The following is a 17,217-nucleotide window of genomic DNA, read 5'->3' as shown; positions in this document are numbered from 1 at the left end:
TTTGACTGCAGTTCCTTGTTTCTCTAACAATTCAGCTATCTGAAATATCAAGTCTCTCTTACTGCTTGTGGATCCCATTTTTACCTCAGTCCATACTTACCAGCCTAGGATGACTCCATCTGCTACCCCTTCTATCTCAGATCTCGGTGGGCCCTCCATTTTGTAGGGCCAGAATGGTAACCGTCGTTCTTCTGAGCGAGGGACATCAGGATTAACTCAGCACACTTCAGGTTCTGCAGACAAGCCTTTATTCTACTTTCTCACACAGTATATATAGCTCTCAGCAGGGGAGGTCAAGCCAGCAAAAGCAAGTTCATCACCGTAGGAGTAAACATCTTTAGAAACATTGCTGAAAACAACAGATTGTTTTGTTCTTGTTTTTGCTCTTGTTTTTGGAACAGCCAACAACAAGAGTGCAAAACAGCTCAAGTGGGGGTGCAAAGGCCTGTCCTCTAGGGACCCATGAGCGTAGCATAGTGAGAGCCTCTCTCAAAATGTATAATTAAGTAAAACCATAAATAAGGAGTTTAGCCACAGGGACAGGTGGTAGACTAGAAGACCTAAATTGTGTTCCCAACTCCACAGTTAGGTGATTCACAATAGCCTGTACATTCAGATTCAAGAAAATCAATCATCTGGACTCTATGGGTATTCCTACACACATGCAATATAGATACACAAGCAGACAAACAAATAATAGATTTGTAAATTAAAATAAGTAAAATGGATCACCCTGATACATGGAAAATCACTTTCTTATTTTTATCAAGATTGGAATCATCGTATAAACATAGAAGCTTTTCCTGAGGCTTGATGTTCTCCATAGTCATACCAAAGAAAGACAAGTCAGGCACCTGTGGATGTCCCAACCAATGACAAGTTTGCCCCGAGCCCAGCCCCTGTCTTCTGAGGATCCTCTCTCTCTCACTGCTTATACCCTGCTTATACACTGTTATACCCCCAACTACGGAAACAGATGCAGGCTTCACAGAGTATTTTCAGGCTTCGTGGAGGTCCAGAACAAGATGACATCTGCAAGACGGGTGGGCAGGTAGCTCACAGGGATGTAGAAGAGCTTGGCATCCCAACCAGCTGAGTATCGGATCCGGGGGTGGCGGGAAGTCAGCGCATGCTCCATGCAGTCTGTCACCAAGGATAGGTCCTTGCTGGACAGTTTGTCCAATAACTTTATCCTTGTTTCATCTATGCAAAAGGAGAAAGATTCCGGGGGTGATTATCTCTACCACTTCCTGCTCTAGACCAACGTGGAGGAAAGTCTCACTAGAGCCCAAGCTGCTCACATCTGAAGCCATGCCCAAGCCTAGCCTGTCTGAGGTTGTCAGGAGGACACAGCCCAGCTTCAAGGAGGAACCACACACATGCTCCACCTGGGTCTCTGTTCAGAGAACTCTCTTGTCTCTGCAAGAGTGGAAACAAGTCCAAGCTCAGGGAAAGTCACTGCTTCCTGACTCCAGTTTCTCTTTCATGTCATAAAATAAGGTTTTAAATGAAACAACTCCTAATGTTCTAGAAGCCAAGAATCTCTTTATGTGGACAGATGATCACTCTGTACCAAGAAAACAGAGCTAAACATGCTCATTTTAAGAAGAAACACCTTAGGGTGACTGCTGTCAACACCAACAGGAGACTCAGAAGTCTAGACTTATTTGCTTTGGTCCCCAAAACCCACTCACAGGATGACAAAAACTTCTCGTCATAGATCTCTTTGACTTCTGAGCTGGCCTGGTCCCACAGCATCTTGTTATGTGACAAATGCCTGTCACTACTGGAAATAGCAGTCTGGAAGAAACCAGGCTCTATAATGGCCACCTTCACTCCAAAATAGGAGAGCTCCCTCCTGCAAGATAGAGACGTCAAGGATTTCAGAGGACTTTCTGTGAGGTCACTCAGAATCAGAGCACAGTCACATGACAACGCCAGCCTGTGGTGAGGAGAGGCCACAAGCTTCAGACAGGTGTTGTGTACCAGATGGGGATGAATCTCATGGTGAGGGCAATGCCTCTGTGCTTTAAGTGTCACCCTAAGTATTTGGTGCATGTAGCTCTCTGGCCTAAAACTAGACTCCAGGTAAGACCTGTCTATACATTCCAGGTGCAAAGGGTTACCCTTGCCCAAGTCACCTCCTCCTCACTCTTAGGTTTGAACCTTCCCTAAACCCGTCTCATCCAGCTGGGCCATGGCTCCTGCAGGCATCTTCCTGGAAACACTCTCTGGCTGCTTTCTTAGTGCTTCTCACATTTACCATCCCCCCATTCTCTACAACTCACAGGCTGCATGGCACACATGGCTCCCCTGATTCACTCTCTTCCTATTTGCCTCGTGAAGATCATGAAGTACAGGCTTGTCTGTGGTTTTCATGCTCCCTACATGCCTGCATGTGCCCACCAACTCAGCCTCCTGCCTGTATCACATGACTTATCCTTTTGTTGAGTAGCAGCCAGCAGCACATTCAGTGGACACACAGAGCCTAAGACTGACCACTTTCCCCAACAGACCTCCTCACCAGGCTTCTCAGTTTCCACTTGGCTTCTTGCTCTAGGACCCTAAGTCTGATAACTGCTCTGCTCACTGCAAGGATGGCCATAGTCTCTCTCTCTCCTCTTGTAATTTCTCAGTTGTCAGAGTTTTTAAGGCCTGGGGGAAAGCTTTCTTGTGATTCTATATTGAGTTGACCACAGACTATAACAAGAGTCGAGAAACTACGATATGAACGGAATGAGATGCTCAGCCCACCTCATGGACATCCTCGAGTTGACCATCATTAAAGGTCAAGAGTCTGGACTCTTCCCAAAGTATCATATGTCTGATTATGCCTCAAAAATATTACCTTTCTGAGCCTTCTACTACAGCAGGATATTACATTTTTATGTGCATTGGTGTTTTTCCTGCATGTGTGTGTATTTGAGAGATTCAGATCTTGGAGTCATAGACAGTTGTGAGCTGCCATGTGGGTTCTGGAAATTAACCTGGATCCTCTAGAAGACCAGCCAGTGCTCTTAGCTGCTGAGCCATGTCTCCAGCTCTAATCAGGATATGATTAACTGAACTTGGCAGGATGCTGGCACACAACTTTCATCTTCACAGATTCCTTTAATTCCAGTCCTCCAGAGATAGGTCTGTATGAGTTTGAGGCCAGCCTGGTCTACATAGTGAATTATAGGCCAGTCAAGGTTACATACATTGTGTCTAAAATAAAATAAATAAATAAATAAATAAATAAATGAATAAATAAATAAATAGATCCTGTGTCGGCCCTACATTTTCTGGAGACATGGAAATGTATTTCTGGAGAATGATCACATACTTCCAACAAGGAGACAGTTACAGAATCCCAAAACCAGAGCGTGTCTTCTTCATGATGGCCTCCTAATGGTCTTGTTTAAATAAAACACTATTTCAATGATTCTTTCAGATACTCACATCCCTATCATTACCTGATGGAGTCGGAGAAGGCCTCTACACCATACTTGGAGATGCAGTAACCACCACCAAACAAACACAATCGACCCAGGATGCTGGAAACATTGACCACTCGACCCTTTGCCTTCCTCACTAAGGGCATCATGTTCAGAGTCACCTCGATCACGCCCAACAGGTTCACATCCAAAATCTTGGCAAAATCCTCTTTCTTCAGGAACGCATTGAGAGTCGAGGGGATGGAGACGCCAGCATTGTTGACCAGGCCCCAGAGTCCTGGGGACAGTGGGAAGGAGGAAGAGTCACACAGCACAGGTATAGTTATGGATGAAATGCACAAACTCCACAAGATAAGACAGCTTAGACATGTGTTTACTGGAGACTAGGACACAATGAAGATCAGCATGGTGTTGACAGAGGTTTCCTTTCCACCAGGTCCCCAAGCCATTTAGTCCCTAAGAAAACCCACAAAGGCCTGCATTTATTATAAACTGGTTAGCCTATTAGCTCTATCTTCTAATTATCTCTTATAATTTATATTAGCCCATAATTCTTGACTGTTTTATCCACAGTGCTTGGTACCTGTTATCAGCAAGTCATTCTCACTGCTTCCTCTGCATCTGGGTGATGGCTTCAAAGTGACCTTTCCTCTTCCCAGAATTCTCCTGTTCTCATCACGCCACCTCTACATCCTGCCTGGTTACCCCGTCTATACTTCCTGCCTGGCCACTGGCCAATCAGCATTTTATTGAAAATAAGACAAGTGACAGGATAAAAGACCATTGTCCCACAGCATTTCCTCCCCTTTTTTTAAACAAAAACTCTGAATCCAATATCATTCGTTTAGCTTTTTGTCCAGACAATTATCCATAACATCTTGTAACCAGCACTCTATAAATAAAGATAAATATCTATAGTCCTTAAGGGGGGAATGTGGGCATAGTTTTCCAAGCTACTTCCTGCTTTTGTTGTGTTCATTGGTTTTGAAGAATTGGCCCTAAAATTCATGTGCCAACTCACTAAAAACCCATACCTTATCTTTCTGGAAACATAAACTGTTTAACTTTTATGTTTTAACTGATGGAGTCGGAGAAGGCCTCTACACCATACTTGAAGATGCAGTAACCACCACCAAACAAACACAATCGACCCAGGATGCTGGAAACATTGACATTGTTTAACTGAGATATTTTATTGCTAGGATCCCACCACAAGGTCAGAAATTTGAGTACCAGGACAGTGCTTATGATCATAAATGCACAGAACAAGATGTGGGTGGTGGCACAGACCTGCAATCCTGGTACAGGAGGGTCTGAGGCAGAAAGGTCGTGAGTTCAAGACCAGTCAGTATCCACTTCCTATCCTAAAATCTCAAGCTAAAATAAACACAAATATACCGGACAATCCCAGATCTGAGAGAAGGTATGGTTCATTAGTGTGGCTTTCTTGATAGTTACATTTTTTTAATTCATTAAATATTGAATTAAACCAGGCAGTGGAAGCACACGCCTTTAATCCCAGCAGTTTGGAGACACAAGATGACTGATCTCTGACTTGGAGGACAGCTTGGTCTACAGAGTCCCAGAAAGTCAAGAAATGGAGAAACCATGTTTCAAAAGAAAAATTATCAAAGAAATGTTGAAGTAAAAATTGCTCACCTTTCTAAGTGAAAAGAATGCATTTACTTTAATGCACACAGGTGAAAACGTTTTCATGCACTGGGCGCTAAATTATAGGTTAAATTTTGTTGTTTAACATCTAGTAACTTGAACAATCACCATGTTTTCAACTTATTCTTAGATTTCCTTTAAACCAAGGGTTGTCTTCTGTGCCATCACAATTAGCACTGTCAGCTGGATGAAAGAAGAGTAACTTCTATCTTACTTATCCAAATCAGTTCTTACTCTTGTCATGGCTGCTCTACACAGGAGCAGTCTTGTCCCCCTCCACAGAGGATGGCAGGTGACAAGTAAGAGCAAGGACGGTGCTGATTCAAGAGGTCCACCTAAATGCGTCCCCAGATATCCTGTACAAATATCCCAGGAACATATTCCATCCCTCAGCTCCAGTAAGGGACCCGGCTCTAAGCATCCAGCAGTCTAGATTGTCTACATAGAGAAGAGGACAGATCACAGACAGGAAGGTGAGAAGGTGAATCCTACAAAGGGCACCTTCTTACCAAGACCAGAGAGATTGAGAAACAGCAGGTAGGAGCTGGAGAGAGAGAAAGTGCTCAGGTAATGTTCAGGGGAGGGCTGGAGGCTGAGGGTACTTCAAGTGCCCCAACCTACATAAAGCATCTTGTCATGGAGTGTACACAGGAGATCCCTTCAAAAACAATCAAACCAACAGACACAGACAAGGATCTCAATGGTACCTCTGTTCCCAACACACTCCTTCACCCATTGAGTGGCTGCCACAATACTCTCTGTCTTGGTGACATCAAGGATCACTGTCTCCAGCCTCTTTGATGTGTTGTTCCTCAGTTCCTCAGCTCCCTTCTCCGTCAGACATGCAGCCAGCACCTTCATGCCTCTCCTGTCCAACTTTCTGGCCAGCAGGTTCCCAAAGCCTGAGTCACAGCCCGTGATAAAGACATGCTTGTCTTGGAGATGGCTCACCACCTGCCTCTCCCTGATCAAGCGCAGGAGGGTCCACAGGCCCACTAGACCCACCAAATAGTGCCACATGGCTCTCAAAGGACAGGCACAGACAGTCTGGGACAGAGTGAACCTGGCCTCTATTCACAGAGGACAAAGTAGGCACACAGGACTCAGGAGACACAGGGGAATGCAGGCTTCTAGCAGGAAGTCCACACTTGGTTCTCTGTCCACTGCCTATCTTGGTATTTATTCATGCCCCACTTCTGTGATCTCTCACCTGTTTGGTTTTGTAATATATAATGGCCTTTGCCATTCCTTTATTGCTGCCAAGGAAAACATCACTGTCTATTCAGCAACACACCTCTGTTCTCTTATGATCTTTGCTCTTTTTACTCATATGGGAATACATGCACGTTTCCTTACTCATGCCCATACAGTAAAGTCCCTGCCTCACCTGTGTCTCAGCATCTTGCACTCCACCTCCACAAATGCAGGATTTGTGAACATACTTGGGTGGGTGCTGGGACTCAGGACACAATTTACAAGGAAATCCTGCTCTTAGCTCAGGTGTCCTCCTCAGTCTCCTCAGAAAACACAACTACTCTTCGGGTTTCAAGAGATTTAGGAGACAGTAAAGTGAGGCCAGGGCAAGTTGGTGACTTCCTGGTACAGAAGCTGCCTGGGAAGAAAGAGGGATAAATATAAATTGGAAGGCTGACCCAAAGAGGTACAGGCTCCACCTGCACCGACTGGAAGGAAGAGATGGGCAGACGGCAGTGTAAGAACACATTCAACAACAAAAAGAGCAATGTGGCAGCAGCAGAAACTAGAGGTTCTACACCAGTAGGACCAGAACATCCCAACACAGATGAAACAGGAGAAAACAACCTCAAAAATAATTTTATGAATATGATAAAGGCCCTTAAAGGTTAAATGAAAAATTCCATTGAAGAAACGGAGGAAAAAACAAATCAAAAATTGGAAGAAAAAAAATCCCTTAAAAAAAGGTCAAGAAAACCAAGAGAAAAACAATCAAACAAGTGAAGGAAACAGTCCAACACTTTAAGATTATAATAAATGCAAAAAGAAAACACAAATCATGGGAATTCTGGAAATGGAAAATCTGGGTAAAATGACAGGAACTACAGGTGCAAGCATAATCAGCTGATCACAAGAGATGGAAGAGAGAATCTCAGGCATTGAAGATACAATAGAGGAAATAGAGTCATCTGTCAAAGAAACTGATAAAACAAAGAATTCTTAACACTAAACATCCAAGAAATCTGGGACACTATGAAAAGACCAAACCTAAGAATAGGAATGGAAGAAGAAAGAGAAGTACAGACCAAAAACACAGAAAATATATTTTAAAAATTCATAGAAGAAAACTTTCCCAAGCTAAATAAGGATATGACTATGAAGGTACAAGAGGCTTACAGAACTCCAAATAGACTGGATCAAAAAAGAAAGTCCCCACACCATATAATAATAAAAACACTAAACATACAGAATAAAGAAAGAATACTAAGAGCTGCAAAGGAAAAAGGTCATTTAATATATAAAGGCAGACCTATCAGAATTACACCTGACTTCTCAATGGAAACTCTGAAAGCCAGAAGGTCCTGGGCAGATGTGCTACAGAAACAAAGAGACCACAGATGCCAGCCTAGACTATTATACCCAGCAAGAGTTTCAGTCACCATAGATGGAGAAAACAAAGTATTCCATGTCAAAATCAGATTTAAATGATATCCACAAAATCTGCCCGACAGAAAGTACTAGAAGGGAAACTGCAACACAAGGAAGTTTGCTGAACCCACAAACACACAAGAAACAGATAAACTCACACCTCACACCAGCAAAACCCAAAGAAGAGAAACACACAAATACTACCACCAGTAACAACAAAACCAAATGTAACAGGAATTAACAATCACTGGTCATCAATATCTCTTAATATCAATGGATTCAATTCACCTATTAAAAAACACAGGCTAGCCTGGTGGTGGTGGCACATGCCTTTAATCCAAACACTCAGGAGGCAAAGACAGGTGGATCTCTCTGAGTTCAAGGCCAGCCTGGTCTATGAGAGCTAGTTGTAGGACAGGTTCCAAAGATACAGAGAAACCATGTCTTGAAAAACAAAATAAAACAAAGACACAGGCTAACAGAATGGATACAAAACCAGAACCCACTCTTCTGCTACATACAAGAAACACACCTCAACCTCAAAGACAGATATTACCTCAGAGTAAAGGGCTGGGAAAAGATTATCCAATCAAATGGACCTAAGAAACAAGCGGTGTAGCAATCCTAATATCTGATAAAATAGACTGCAAACTAAAATTAATCAATGGAGATGGAAAAGGACATTTCATATTCATCACAGGGAAAGTCCATCAAGATGAAGTCTCAATTCTAACTAACAATGCCCCAAAAACAAGGGTACTCACATCTGTAATAAAAACATTACTAAAACTTAAATCATACATCAAACCCCACACACTAATAATAGAAGACTTCAACACCCCAGTCTCACCAAGGAACAGGTCTGCCAGACAGAAACCTAACTAATAAACAAGGGATTTAACAGATGTTATGACTAAAATGGACTTAAGAATCATCTAAAGAACATTCCATCCGAACACAAAATAATACACCTTCTTCTCAGCACTGCATGGAACCTTCTCGATAATTGACCACATACTCAGTAACAAAGCAAACCTCAATAGGTAAAAAAAAAATTGAAATTATCCCTGTATCTTATCAGATCACCATGACTTAAAGTTAGAATTCAAAAACAAAACTACAAACTCATGGAAATTTAACAGTTCTCAACTGAATCATCACTGGTCAAGAAGAAAAGAAAGAAAGAAATTTAAAACTTCCTAGAATTCCGTGAAAATGAAGGCACAACATACCCAAACCTATGGGACACTATGAAAGCAGTCTAAGAGGAAAGTTCATAGCACTAAGTGCCTACATAAAAAACGTGGAGAAATCTCACACTCATGACTTAACAGTACACTTGAAAGCTCTAGAACAAAGAGAAGCAGACTCATCCAGGAGAAGTAATCAATGGGAAATAATCAAATTGAAGCTAAAATCAACAAAATAGAAACAAAGAGAACAATACAAAGAATCAATGAAACAAAAAGTTGGTGCTTCAAGAAAATCAACAAGACAAGCAAACCCTTATCCAAACTATCCAAAAAGCAGAGAGAAAATATCCAAATTAACAAAACCAGAAATGAAAAGGAAGATGTAACAGACATGGAGGAAATCCAGAGAATCACCAGGCTGTACTTTGAAAACTTGTTCTCCACAAAATTGGAAAATGTAAAAGAAAAGGACAACTTTCTTCACAGGTACCACACACCAAAATTAAATCAAGACCCAGTAGACAATTTAAATAGACTTATAGCCCCTTAGGAAATAGAAACAGTCATCAAAAGTCTCCCAACGAAAAAGAAAAGCCCAGGGCCAGATGGTTTCAGTGCAAAATTTGACCAGAATTTCAAAGAAGAGCTCATTATCAATACTCCTCAAACTGTTCCACTCACTAGAAACAGAAGGAACACTGTCAAACTCTTTTTACAAGGCTACAGTCATCCTGATACCCAAATCACACAAAGACCCAACAAAGAAAGAGAATTATAAACCAATCTCCCTCATGAGCATTTTACTGTATTGATTATTTTATTGAACAAAAACTACTCAATAAAATACTGGCAAACAGAATCCAAGAACAGAACACACCAACAACAACAACAAGAAAATAAATCCCAGGCTGTATCCCTGAGATGCAGAGATGTTCAACATACAAAAATATGTCAATATAATCCACCATATAATTAAACTGAAAGAAAAAAACACATGATCATCTCATTAGACGCTGAAAACGCTTTTGACAAAATCCAGCACCCCTTCATGGTAAAGGTCTTGGAGAGATCAGGGATACCTAAACATGACAAAGGTAATATACAGCAAGCCAACAGCCAACATCAAATTAAAGAGAGAGAAACTCAAAGCGATCCCACTAAAATCAGCAACAAGACAAGGTTGTCCACTCTCTCTATATCTGTTCAAATATTGTAGAGCAGTAAAGTCAACAAAAGGAGATCAAGGGGAGACAAAGAAGAAAATAACTTAAGCTTTCACTATTTGCTGATGATGTGATAGTCTACATAAGTGGCCGCTAGAGTTCTTCCCGGGAGCTCCTACAGCTGAGAACACCTTCAGTAATATGGCAGGATACGAGATTAACTCAAAAACAAACAAACAAACAAACACAATTAGCCCTCCCGTATACAACCATAGATCTGTGCTTGGTGTTGTCATTTCCCCTAGTGAGGCCCAGTGTTGGGGGTAGCAATTTCTACCCTCATATGGAAGTAGGGTTTGTTGTTGAGACAAACTCCCTAATAAACATGGTGGAAACATATTATTAATTATAAATACCTGGCCTACAGCTTAGGCTTGTTACTAACCAGCTCTTACATCTTAAATGAACACATATTTCTTATTGACATTGGATCATGAGGTGCTACCTTTTTTCAGCACTGTGAGTTCATCTTGCTTCTCTCTGTGTCCTTGCAGCTCTGCCCTTCCTCATTCCTGACCTCTCTTTTCCCTGTCATCAGGTCCCACATAACCTCTTCCTGCCTAGATATTGGCCATTATCTGTTTATTAAACCAATGAGAGTAACACATCTTCACAGAGTACAAAAAGACTATTCCAAAGCCTTCCTATTTCCCTGATGCTCCAAAGAAAAGATCTAAGATTGGTCCAGCCTTCATGATCACCTCCTCACAATCTATAGTCCTTAAAGTCAAGAAATGCTTTTGTCTTTTTTCTAAAATGTGATTTGTGTGTGAAGGTATCTGTGAGTGTGTATACACATATATATTCAAACGTATGTAGTGAGAGTTGTAAATCCAGGAGACTTCATATTCACACTTGCCTTCCACTCACAGCGACCCTCCTGGCTCAACTTTCAGAATACTAACATTGCAGGAGTGACCCACCGTGCCCTCGTCTGCTCTCCCTACAAGGAGAGCTTGGGCTGGTCTGCATGAACTACACAGTAGCTTTTGGAGACTCTGAGCTCCTTTACATCCTAGTCATCCTGTCCCTTCATTGCTCTGATGCTGGAAACAACACTCATTGTGAGTTTAATGAGGAATTGCTTGAAATATTACATGCTAGACTATTATTATGGGTAATATTCCTGTTTGTATGTAGCAATCAAACATAAAATAACAGCATGTCTAGGGTGTGTTGTAACACTCGATTCTGCGTTACCCTCTCGGTACAATTCCCGCACAACCATACCTTACGAGAGTTTGGGCAAAGGCCTGGAGATTGAACAAAAGACACAAGAGACCATGATCATTCGAAAGAGAACAGTCGAATGCCACTTTATTCAGCTTTTTGCAAAACTAATATACTAGGGCCCCAGGAAAGGAATTCCTTCCCAGGCGGGAGGAACCTGGCGCCCGTAGGAATTCCTTCCCAGGCTAGTGGGGGAAACTGGCACCGTGTAGGAACTTCTCCCGCGCAGGTGGGAAATTACCATACCAAAGATGAAGCAAAGCCCTACAGCTAAATCACCAGGCTATGGCAGAGTGAGCACAGGGACAGCAGGAAGCTTTAGCTGACAGACCAGAGCTGTCCTCGAAACGCACCCCAGGGAGTAAGGGGAGACAGGGCCCTACAGTGTGTCTTCATAATCCCAGCACTGGAGACACTGGACCAATATAAAGAGGAGGAAGCCCTGAGTGAGAGTGTGCTGTTGACCAGGGCACCAAAATGACAAGGACCAAGGCTTCAGACTCAAAGAAAATTGGCACAACCTTTCCATATGGCTCAGGTTCAGAATTGGCAAAGCCTTCTTCCTCTGCTTCAAGTTCCATTGTTTATGGGCGCCTGATCATTCTGGAGAAAAGTGACAACTGCAGCATCCCGGATCTTCACAGACTGAGAATGTTACCTCAGACCTCCTACAGAGCCTCGAAAGCTGCTTCCCCTTCGCTGTTCAACAAGCTGAAGCTGCAGGTTACAGTGGAGCACCTGAGGCTCCATCAGAGCACACACAAGTCACTGATGCCAGCTTTTCTGTCCATGTGTCTGTGTGTCTGTCCTTTCTTCATTCCCTCACTACCCTGTAAAGGCCCTTTGGGGTCAGACCTCAGAGATGTGCTAAAGCAAGGCTAGAGATTGAGAAGGTCATGATGTACCTGGGTGACATAGTGAGATTCTGTTTCAAACTTACTGTTTAAAAACATAAAGAGTTTAGACACAGAGACAGAAGGTAAGAGTAGTTGCTTCTATAATACATGACCCCAATTTCATTCCCAATTCCACATTTAGGTAGCTCACTACGGCCTGTAACTCCAGTTCCAGGGGACATAATGATCTGAGCTCTGTGGGTACTTCTGCACACATGGAATGGAGACACACATGCATATAGATAAATAAAAAAACAAATCATGATAATTAAAATAAGTAAAATGGATGACCCTGATATTTGGAAGATCACTTTGTATTTTTACGAAAATTGGAATCATTGTATAAACATACCTGTGTCTCCTGTGGCTCTGTGTCCTCCATGCTCACACTGAAGGAAGACAAGTCAGGCACCTGTGGATGTCCCTCCCAATGACAAGTTTGTCCCGATCCCAGCATCTGCCTTCTCCTGAGGATCCTCTCCCTCACACTACACCCTTATACCCTCAACTACAGAAACAGATGCAGGCTTCACAGAGCTTTGTCAGGCTTCAGGGAGGCCCCGAAGAAGATGACATCCGCATGACAGGTGGGCAGGTAGCTCACAGGGATGAAGAAGAGCTTGGCATCCCAACCAGCTGAGTATTGGGTCCGGGGGTGGCGGGAAGTCAGCGTATGCTCCATGCCGTCCGTCACCAAGGAGAGGTCCTCTTTGTACTTTCGGTCCAATACACACTGCATTGTAGACAGTGGAAAAAGAGAGAGTCACACAGCACAGGTATAGTTACGGATGAAATGCACACTCCACAAGATAAGACAGCTTAGACATGTGTTTACTGGAGACTAGGACACAATGAAGAACAGCATGGTGTCATCAGGGCTGGGAACCCATCCCCGAGGCTCTAGAGTCACAGCACAGATACCTTATTTCCTTGAACCCTTCAGGGCCCAGCTTGCTGCCTGGGAAAAAGCAAGAATCATTTCTTGAGTTTTAATAATGCATGTTGAAGACATGGTGTGCCACCTTTCACCTGGAAAACACGAAACTATGCTTGTGTTTTACATATTATTCCCATCCTTGAAGATATTTTAGTCTTTCACTTGTGGTGGTTTAGGCAGGAATGTGACCCACACACAGGCTCATTGATTTGAAAGTTTGTTCAGCACTACCTGGGAAGTATGTGGAGGTGTGGCCTTGTTGCAGTAGGTGTGGCCTTGCTGGAGGAAGTGTGTCACTGGGGTTGGGATGAGGGGTTTGAAAAGAACAAGCCAGACCCAGACTCAATCTTCCTGCTGCCTGGATGGATGCATGGAGAGCTGATCTGGATGTAGAACCCTCAGCTCATTCTCCTGCACCGTGCCTGCCTGGGTGACACCAGGCTGTCCAGCGTTCTGATAATGAACTCAGCTTCTGAAACTGTGAGCCAGACCCAATTAAAAGCCTTTGCCTTCCTTTGTAAGGATTACCATGATCATGGGCTCCCTTCACAGATATAGAAAACTAACTAAGACACTGCTGCCTTTTCCTTCAAATGGCAAATAGAACCAGTAATGAGGAAGGTTAGGGGAGAGTAGAACCAAGGAAAATTAAAGAAGAAAAGAAAGAAAGGACAAAGTAAATGTCTAGATAAGCTTTGGTTAAGAAACTGATGTGGGATTCTCCTCTGTATGTATACTGTGATTACTGTTAATGAATAAAGAAGCTGCTTTGGGCCTGTTCATAGGGCAGAACATAGGTAGGCAGGGAAAACTAAAGTGAATGCTGGGAGAAAGAAGGGTGGAATCAGAGAGAAACCATGGAGCCTCCAGAGATAGATACTGGGAACTTTACCCGGTAAGCCACAGCCATGTAGCAATATACAGATTAATATAAATGGGTTAAATTAATATAAGAGTTAGCCAATAAGAAGCTAGAGCGAATGAGCAAAGCACTGATATAACTAATGCAGTTTCTGTGTGATTATTTCAGGCTAAGTAGCTGGGAACCAACAGGAGATGTGCTACGTTTGGGAAGGGGTTTTGCTCTTGTTTTCACAAGAGAAGAAAAATTATAGATATCATCAAAATTAATACAGAATTGTTCTGGGTGATTGCTCAGGTAGCTAATTGTCTTTGTCATATATTGCTTGCTTTGGAAGCTACTTGATTGTACTTCCTGCCCGATCAAGTAATATTATTGAAGGCCCTTCTCAGGCCTTCCATGGGGTTGAAGATTAGATTGTCGTAGTTACTGTACTCTTATGATCTAGCCAAGCCATTTCCTATACAAGATTTAGACTCCATAGGATAGAATGTTTATTAAAAACATTTAGCAGATACTCCTTGCTTAATATTGTTTATGCTGGTTGTGATTCTAATTATACTTGATATCTGCTCCTAGTGTATATAGTTTTGTATTGGGTTTGGAACTCTCTTATTTAAACCAAAAGGGGAGGTGATGTGGGAGCACATTCTGCTTCTTCAGCCAATATCAGCCCACTGGGGTGTGGTCTCTTACAGTTTAAAAAGTAGTGGGAATGGTGTGCCTGCTCTCTTGTTTCTGGCTCCTGTTCCGGCTGCTAGACTCTGTTCCTTTTCCCGCTCAGAGGACTGTTGTTTAGGACGGTGATCTGTAAGTTTTTCTCTTAAATAAAGAACCATTTTATTATCCGTTCTTCTGAACTGGTGTGGGATTGTTTCACAGCACACCTAAGGGTACTCAAAAAATTAAATCTGGAAGATGGATGTGTTCCAATTTATGAAATTGGTATATTAAAATATGCACACCACACCACAGACACATATTCAGGTTTTCAAAGGGCAACTCCCTTGAGCTTAGAAAAGGCTGATTCAGTAATCACACATTTATTGGAAGTAATGACCATCATGGGTATACCTGCACAAATACAGACAGACAAAGGTCTGGCATATGTATTTAAGTAAACAAAGCAGTTTTTTGCTTATTATAATATAAAGCACATTACAGGTATACCAAATAATCCTACAGGTCAAGCAAATCTTACTATAAAGGATATGCTGAACAAGCAGAAAGGGATGGAAAGTACCCCCAGAAATAGATTACATAATGCTTTATTAACCTTGAATTTTCTTAACGCCAATGAGAAAGGAACTACAGCAGCAGAGAGGCATTGGATAATGGAAAAATCTTCTGAATTGAATCAACCAGTATATTTCAAGGATATGTTGACCTCACAATGGAAACCAGGAGATGTGCTACGTTGGGGAAGGCGTTTGGCTCTTGTTTCCACAGGAGAAGAAAAAATATGGATACCATCAAAATTAATAAAGATTCGCTTTAAAAAGGAGAAATCTATTGAAACAGAGAAATGACAGCTCATCCACAATGGTGACAACCATACAGGTGCAAAGAAAACCATATAGGGTTGGGGCAGGATTCTGCTCTCACCTTTGCAGGAAAATACACATCATCGAAAATTCAAGAGACCCTGGATGTTTGAATGCTGACATAAGGAAATAGAACTGTCCACTAAGTATCATCTAGAAAAGAGAATATGGTTTATGAATCCAGGTACTGGTTACACTTACAATTAAGGAACACACACACACACATACGAACACACACACACACATACACACACACACACACACACATACATATATTCAGCTGGTTTTGGAGTTGGACAATGGCTCTGTACTTCTATAAATCCAAGTGTGTTGTTAAAAAGAATATTCAGAGTTTCTGTGTCATATTGGGAGCCATCTGGTATGTATGGAACAGAAGGAAGACTTTAGGAAAAATCTTACTATCTCCATGCCTATTTTGTCTATATCATATTCTTCATTGAATGTGTGTTTATATGAATGATGTTTATGTTTTCCATGATGAACAATAGATTTTCCTACAGGTCCTTTTCCTGCATTAATCTTTGAATTTTCCAGGAAGAAGATGGGGCCCCACAGCAACAACTTTACCTAGTTGAGATGACATCGTGATGTAGACAGCGCTACTACAAGACCGTTTTGGGTACCAGATGCTGAAATGGTGCACCTTCTCATATTCCAGCCAGAACTCCAAATGAGAACTTTGGGGAAAAAAAACTTATTGACTGCTCGGAAACTGTTTGTGACTATACTAGACAGTAATTTTGGAACTTAACCACCACTTAATTTTTGCAGGATCCCATTAAGAGAACATCACCCCCATGACAGCAGGAAGCAATTCTAGAAGACAAAGCCCACTATCCCAAAAAAGTTTGTCCATAGGGTTGGGAACACTGTTTAGGGGTTGTTGATTATTACTTGTAGTAAGAAGAGTGTTGTGGTTAAAACTATGTTTGTTCAAAAAAGAGAGGGGTAGTAATAGTGGATAATAGAGTGAATACTTGTGAACTATTATTTATGGATAATTTACATTGGTAGTTTTTGTATATTGGTACCAGTTCAAATTATATTTGTTACTTTTGTTTATATTATTTGTACACCTGTACCAAATTATTTTGTCAGATTGTATATATGCATGTTTCTATCTCAGTTTAGGACATTTGTATATTGATAGAACTTTTAAGGTATATTTCCATATTGTATTATATATTACTCTTACCTCTGATAAAGATACTTATAGATTATTTACATTTTGAGGTCATTGTCCTCATTTGTTGCACATTTGTATACAGATTATTTGCTCTTCTGACATGAAGTTTTAGTCTTTAAGTTATACAGGTATTAATTATTATAGGTCAATACTTGTTCATGTTTCTTGTACATATAGTCAGATCAATTAGGTTCTTTACATACATAGAGACTGTATTCTGTCTAGATAGGTAATCTTCAACCACTTCAAGGATCTATGGAACATAGATAATGTAGGGTTCTGTTGACATGAGACATGATTGCTTCTGACAGCACCAATGTATTCCTGAGAGAATGTTGAACACCGAAGACACTCCACTTGGAGCTTTTTCTTTTTCTTGGCAAAACTGGTCTTTG

At 41.6% G+C, this 17,217-nt stretch overlaps 1 protein-coding gene across 1 annotated transcript; it reads right to left on the bottom strand.

Annotated features, from left to right (window-relative positions):
- Positions 1–231: 231 nt before the first annotated feature.
- On the bottom strand, positions 232–6,298 carry LOC125390019 (retinol dehydrogenase 16-like). The gene is made up of 4 exons (XM_087901988.1): positions 5,816–6,298; positions 3,456–3,714; positions 1,695–1,858; positions 232–1,203 (listed from the first exon to the last, which is right to left on the bottom strand). Exons 1-4 carry the CDS (start codon positions 6,126–6,128, stop codon positions 986–988), a joined length of 954 nt encoding a protein of 317 aa, XP_087758114.1. The 5' UTR covers positions 6,129–6,298; the 3' UTR covers positions 232–985.
- Positions 6,299–17,217: the final 10,919 nt, after the last annotated feature.

This window comes from Myodes glareolus, chromosome 26 (assembly GCF_982192425.1).
Source record: "Myodes glareolus chromosome 26, mMyoGla1.1, whole genome shotgun sequence".
Classification (NCBI taxonomy): Eukaryota; Metazoa; Chordata; class Mammalia; order Rodentia; family Cricetidae; genus Myodes; species Myodes glareolus.
The sequence above is the reverse complement of the archived record's forward strand: the minus strand, read 5'-3'. Positions and strand labels throughout refer to the sequence as shown.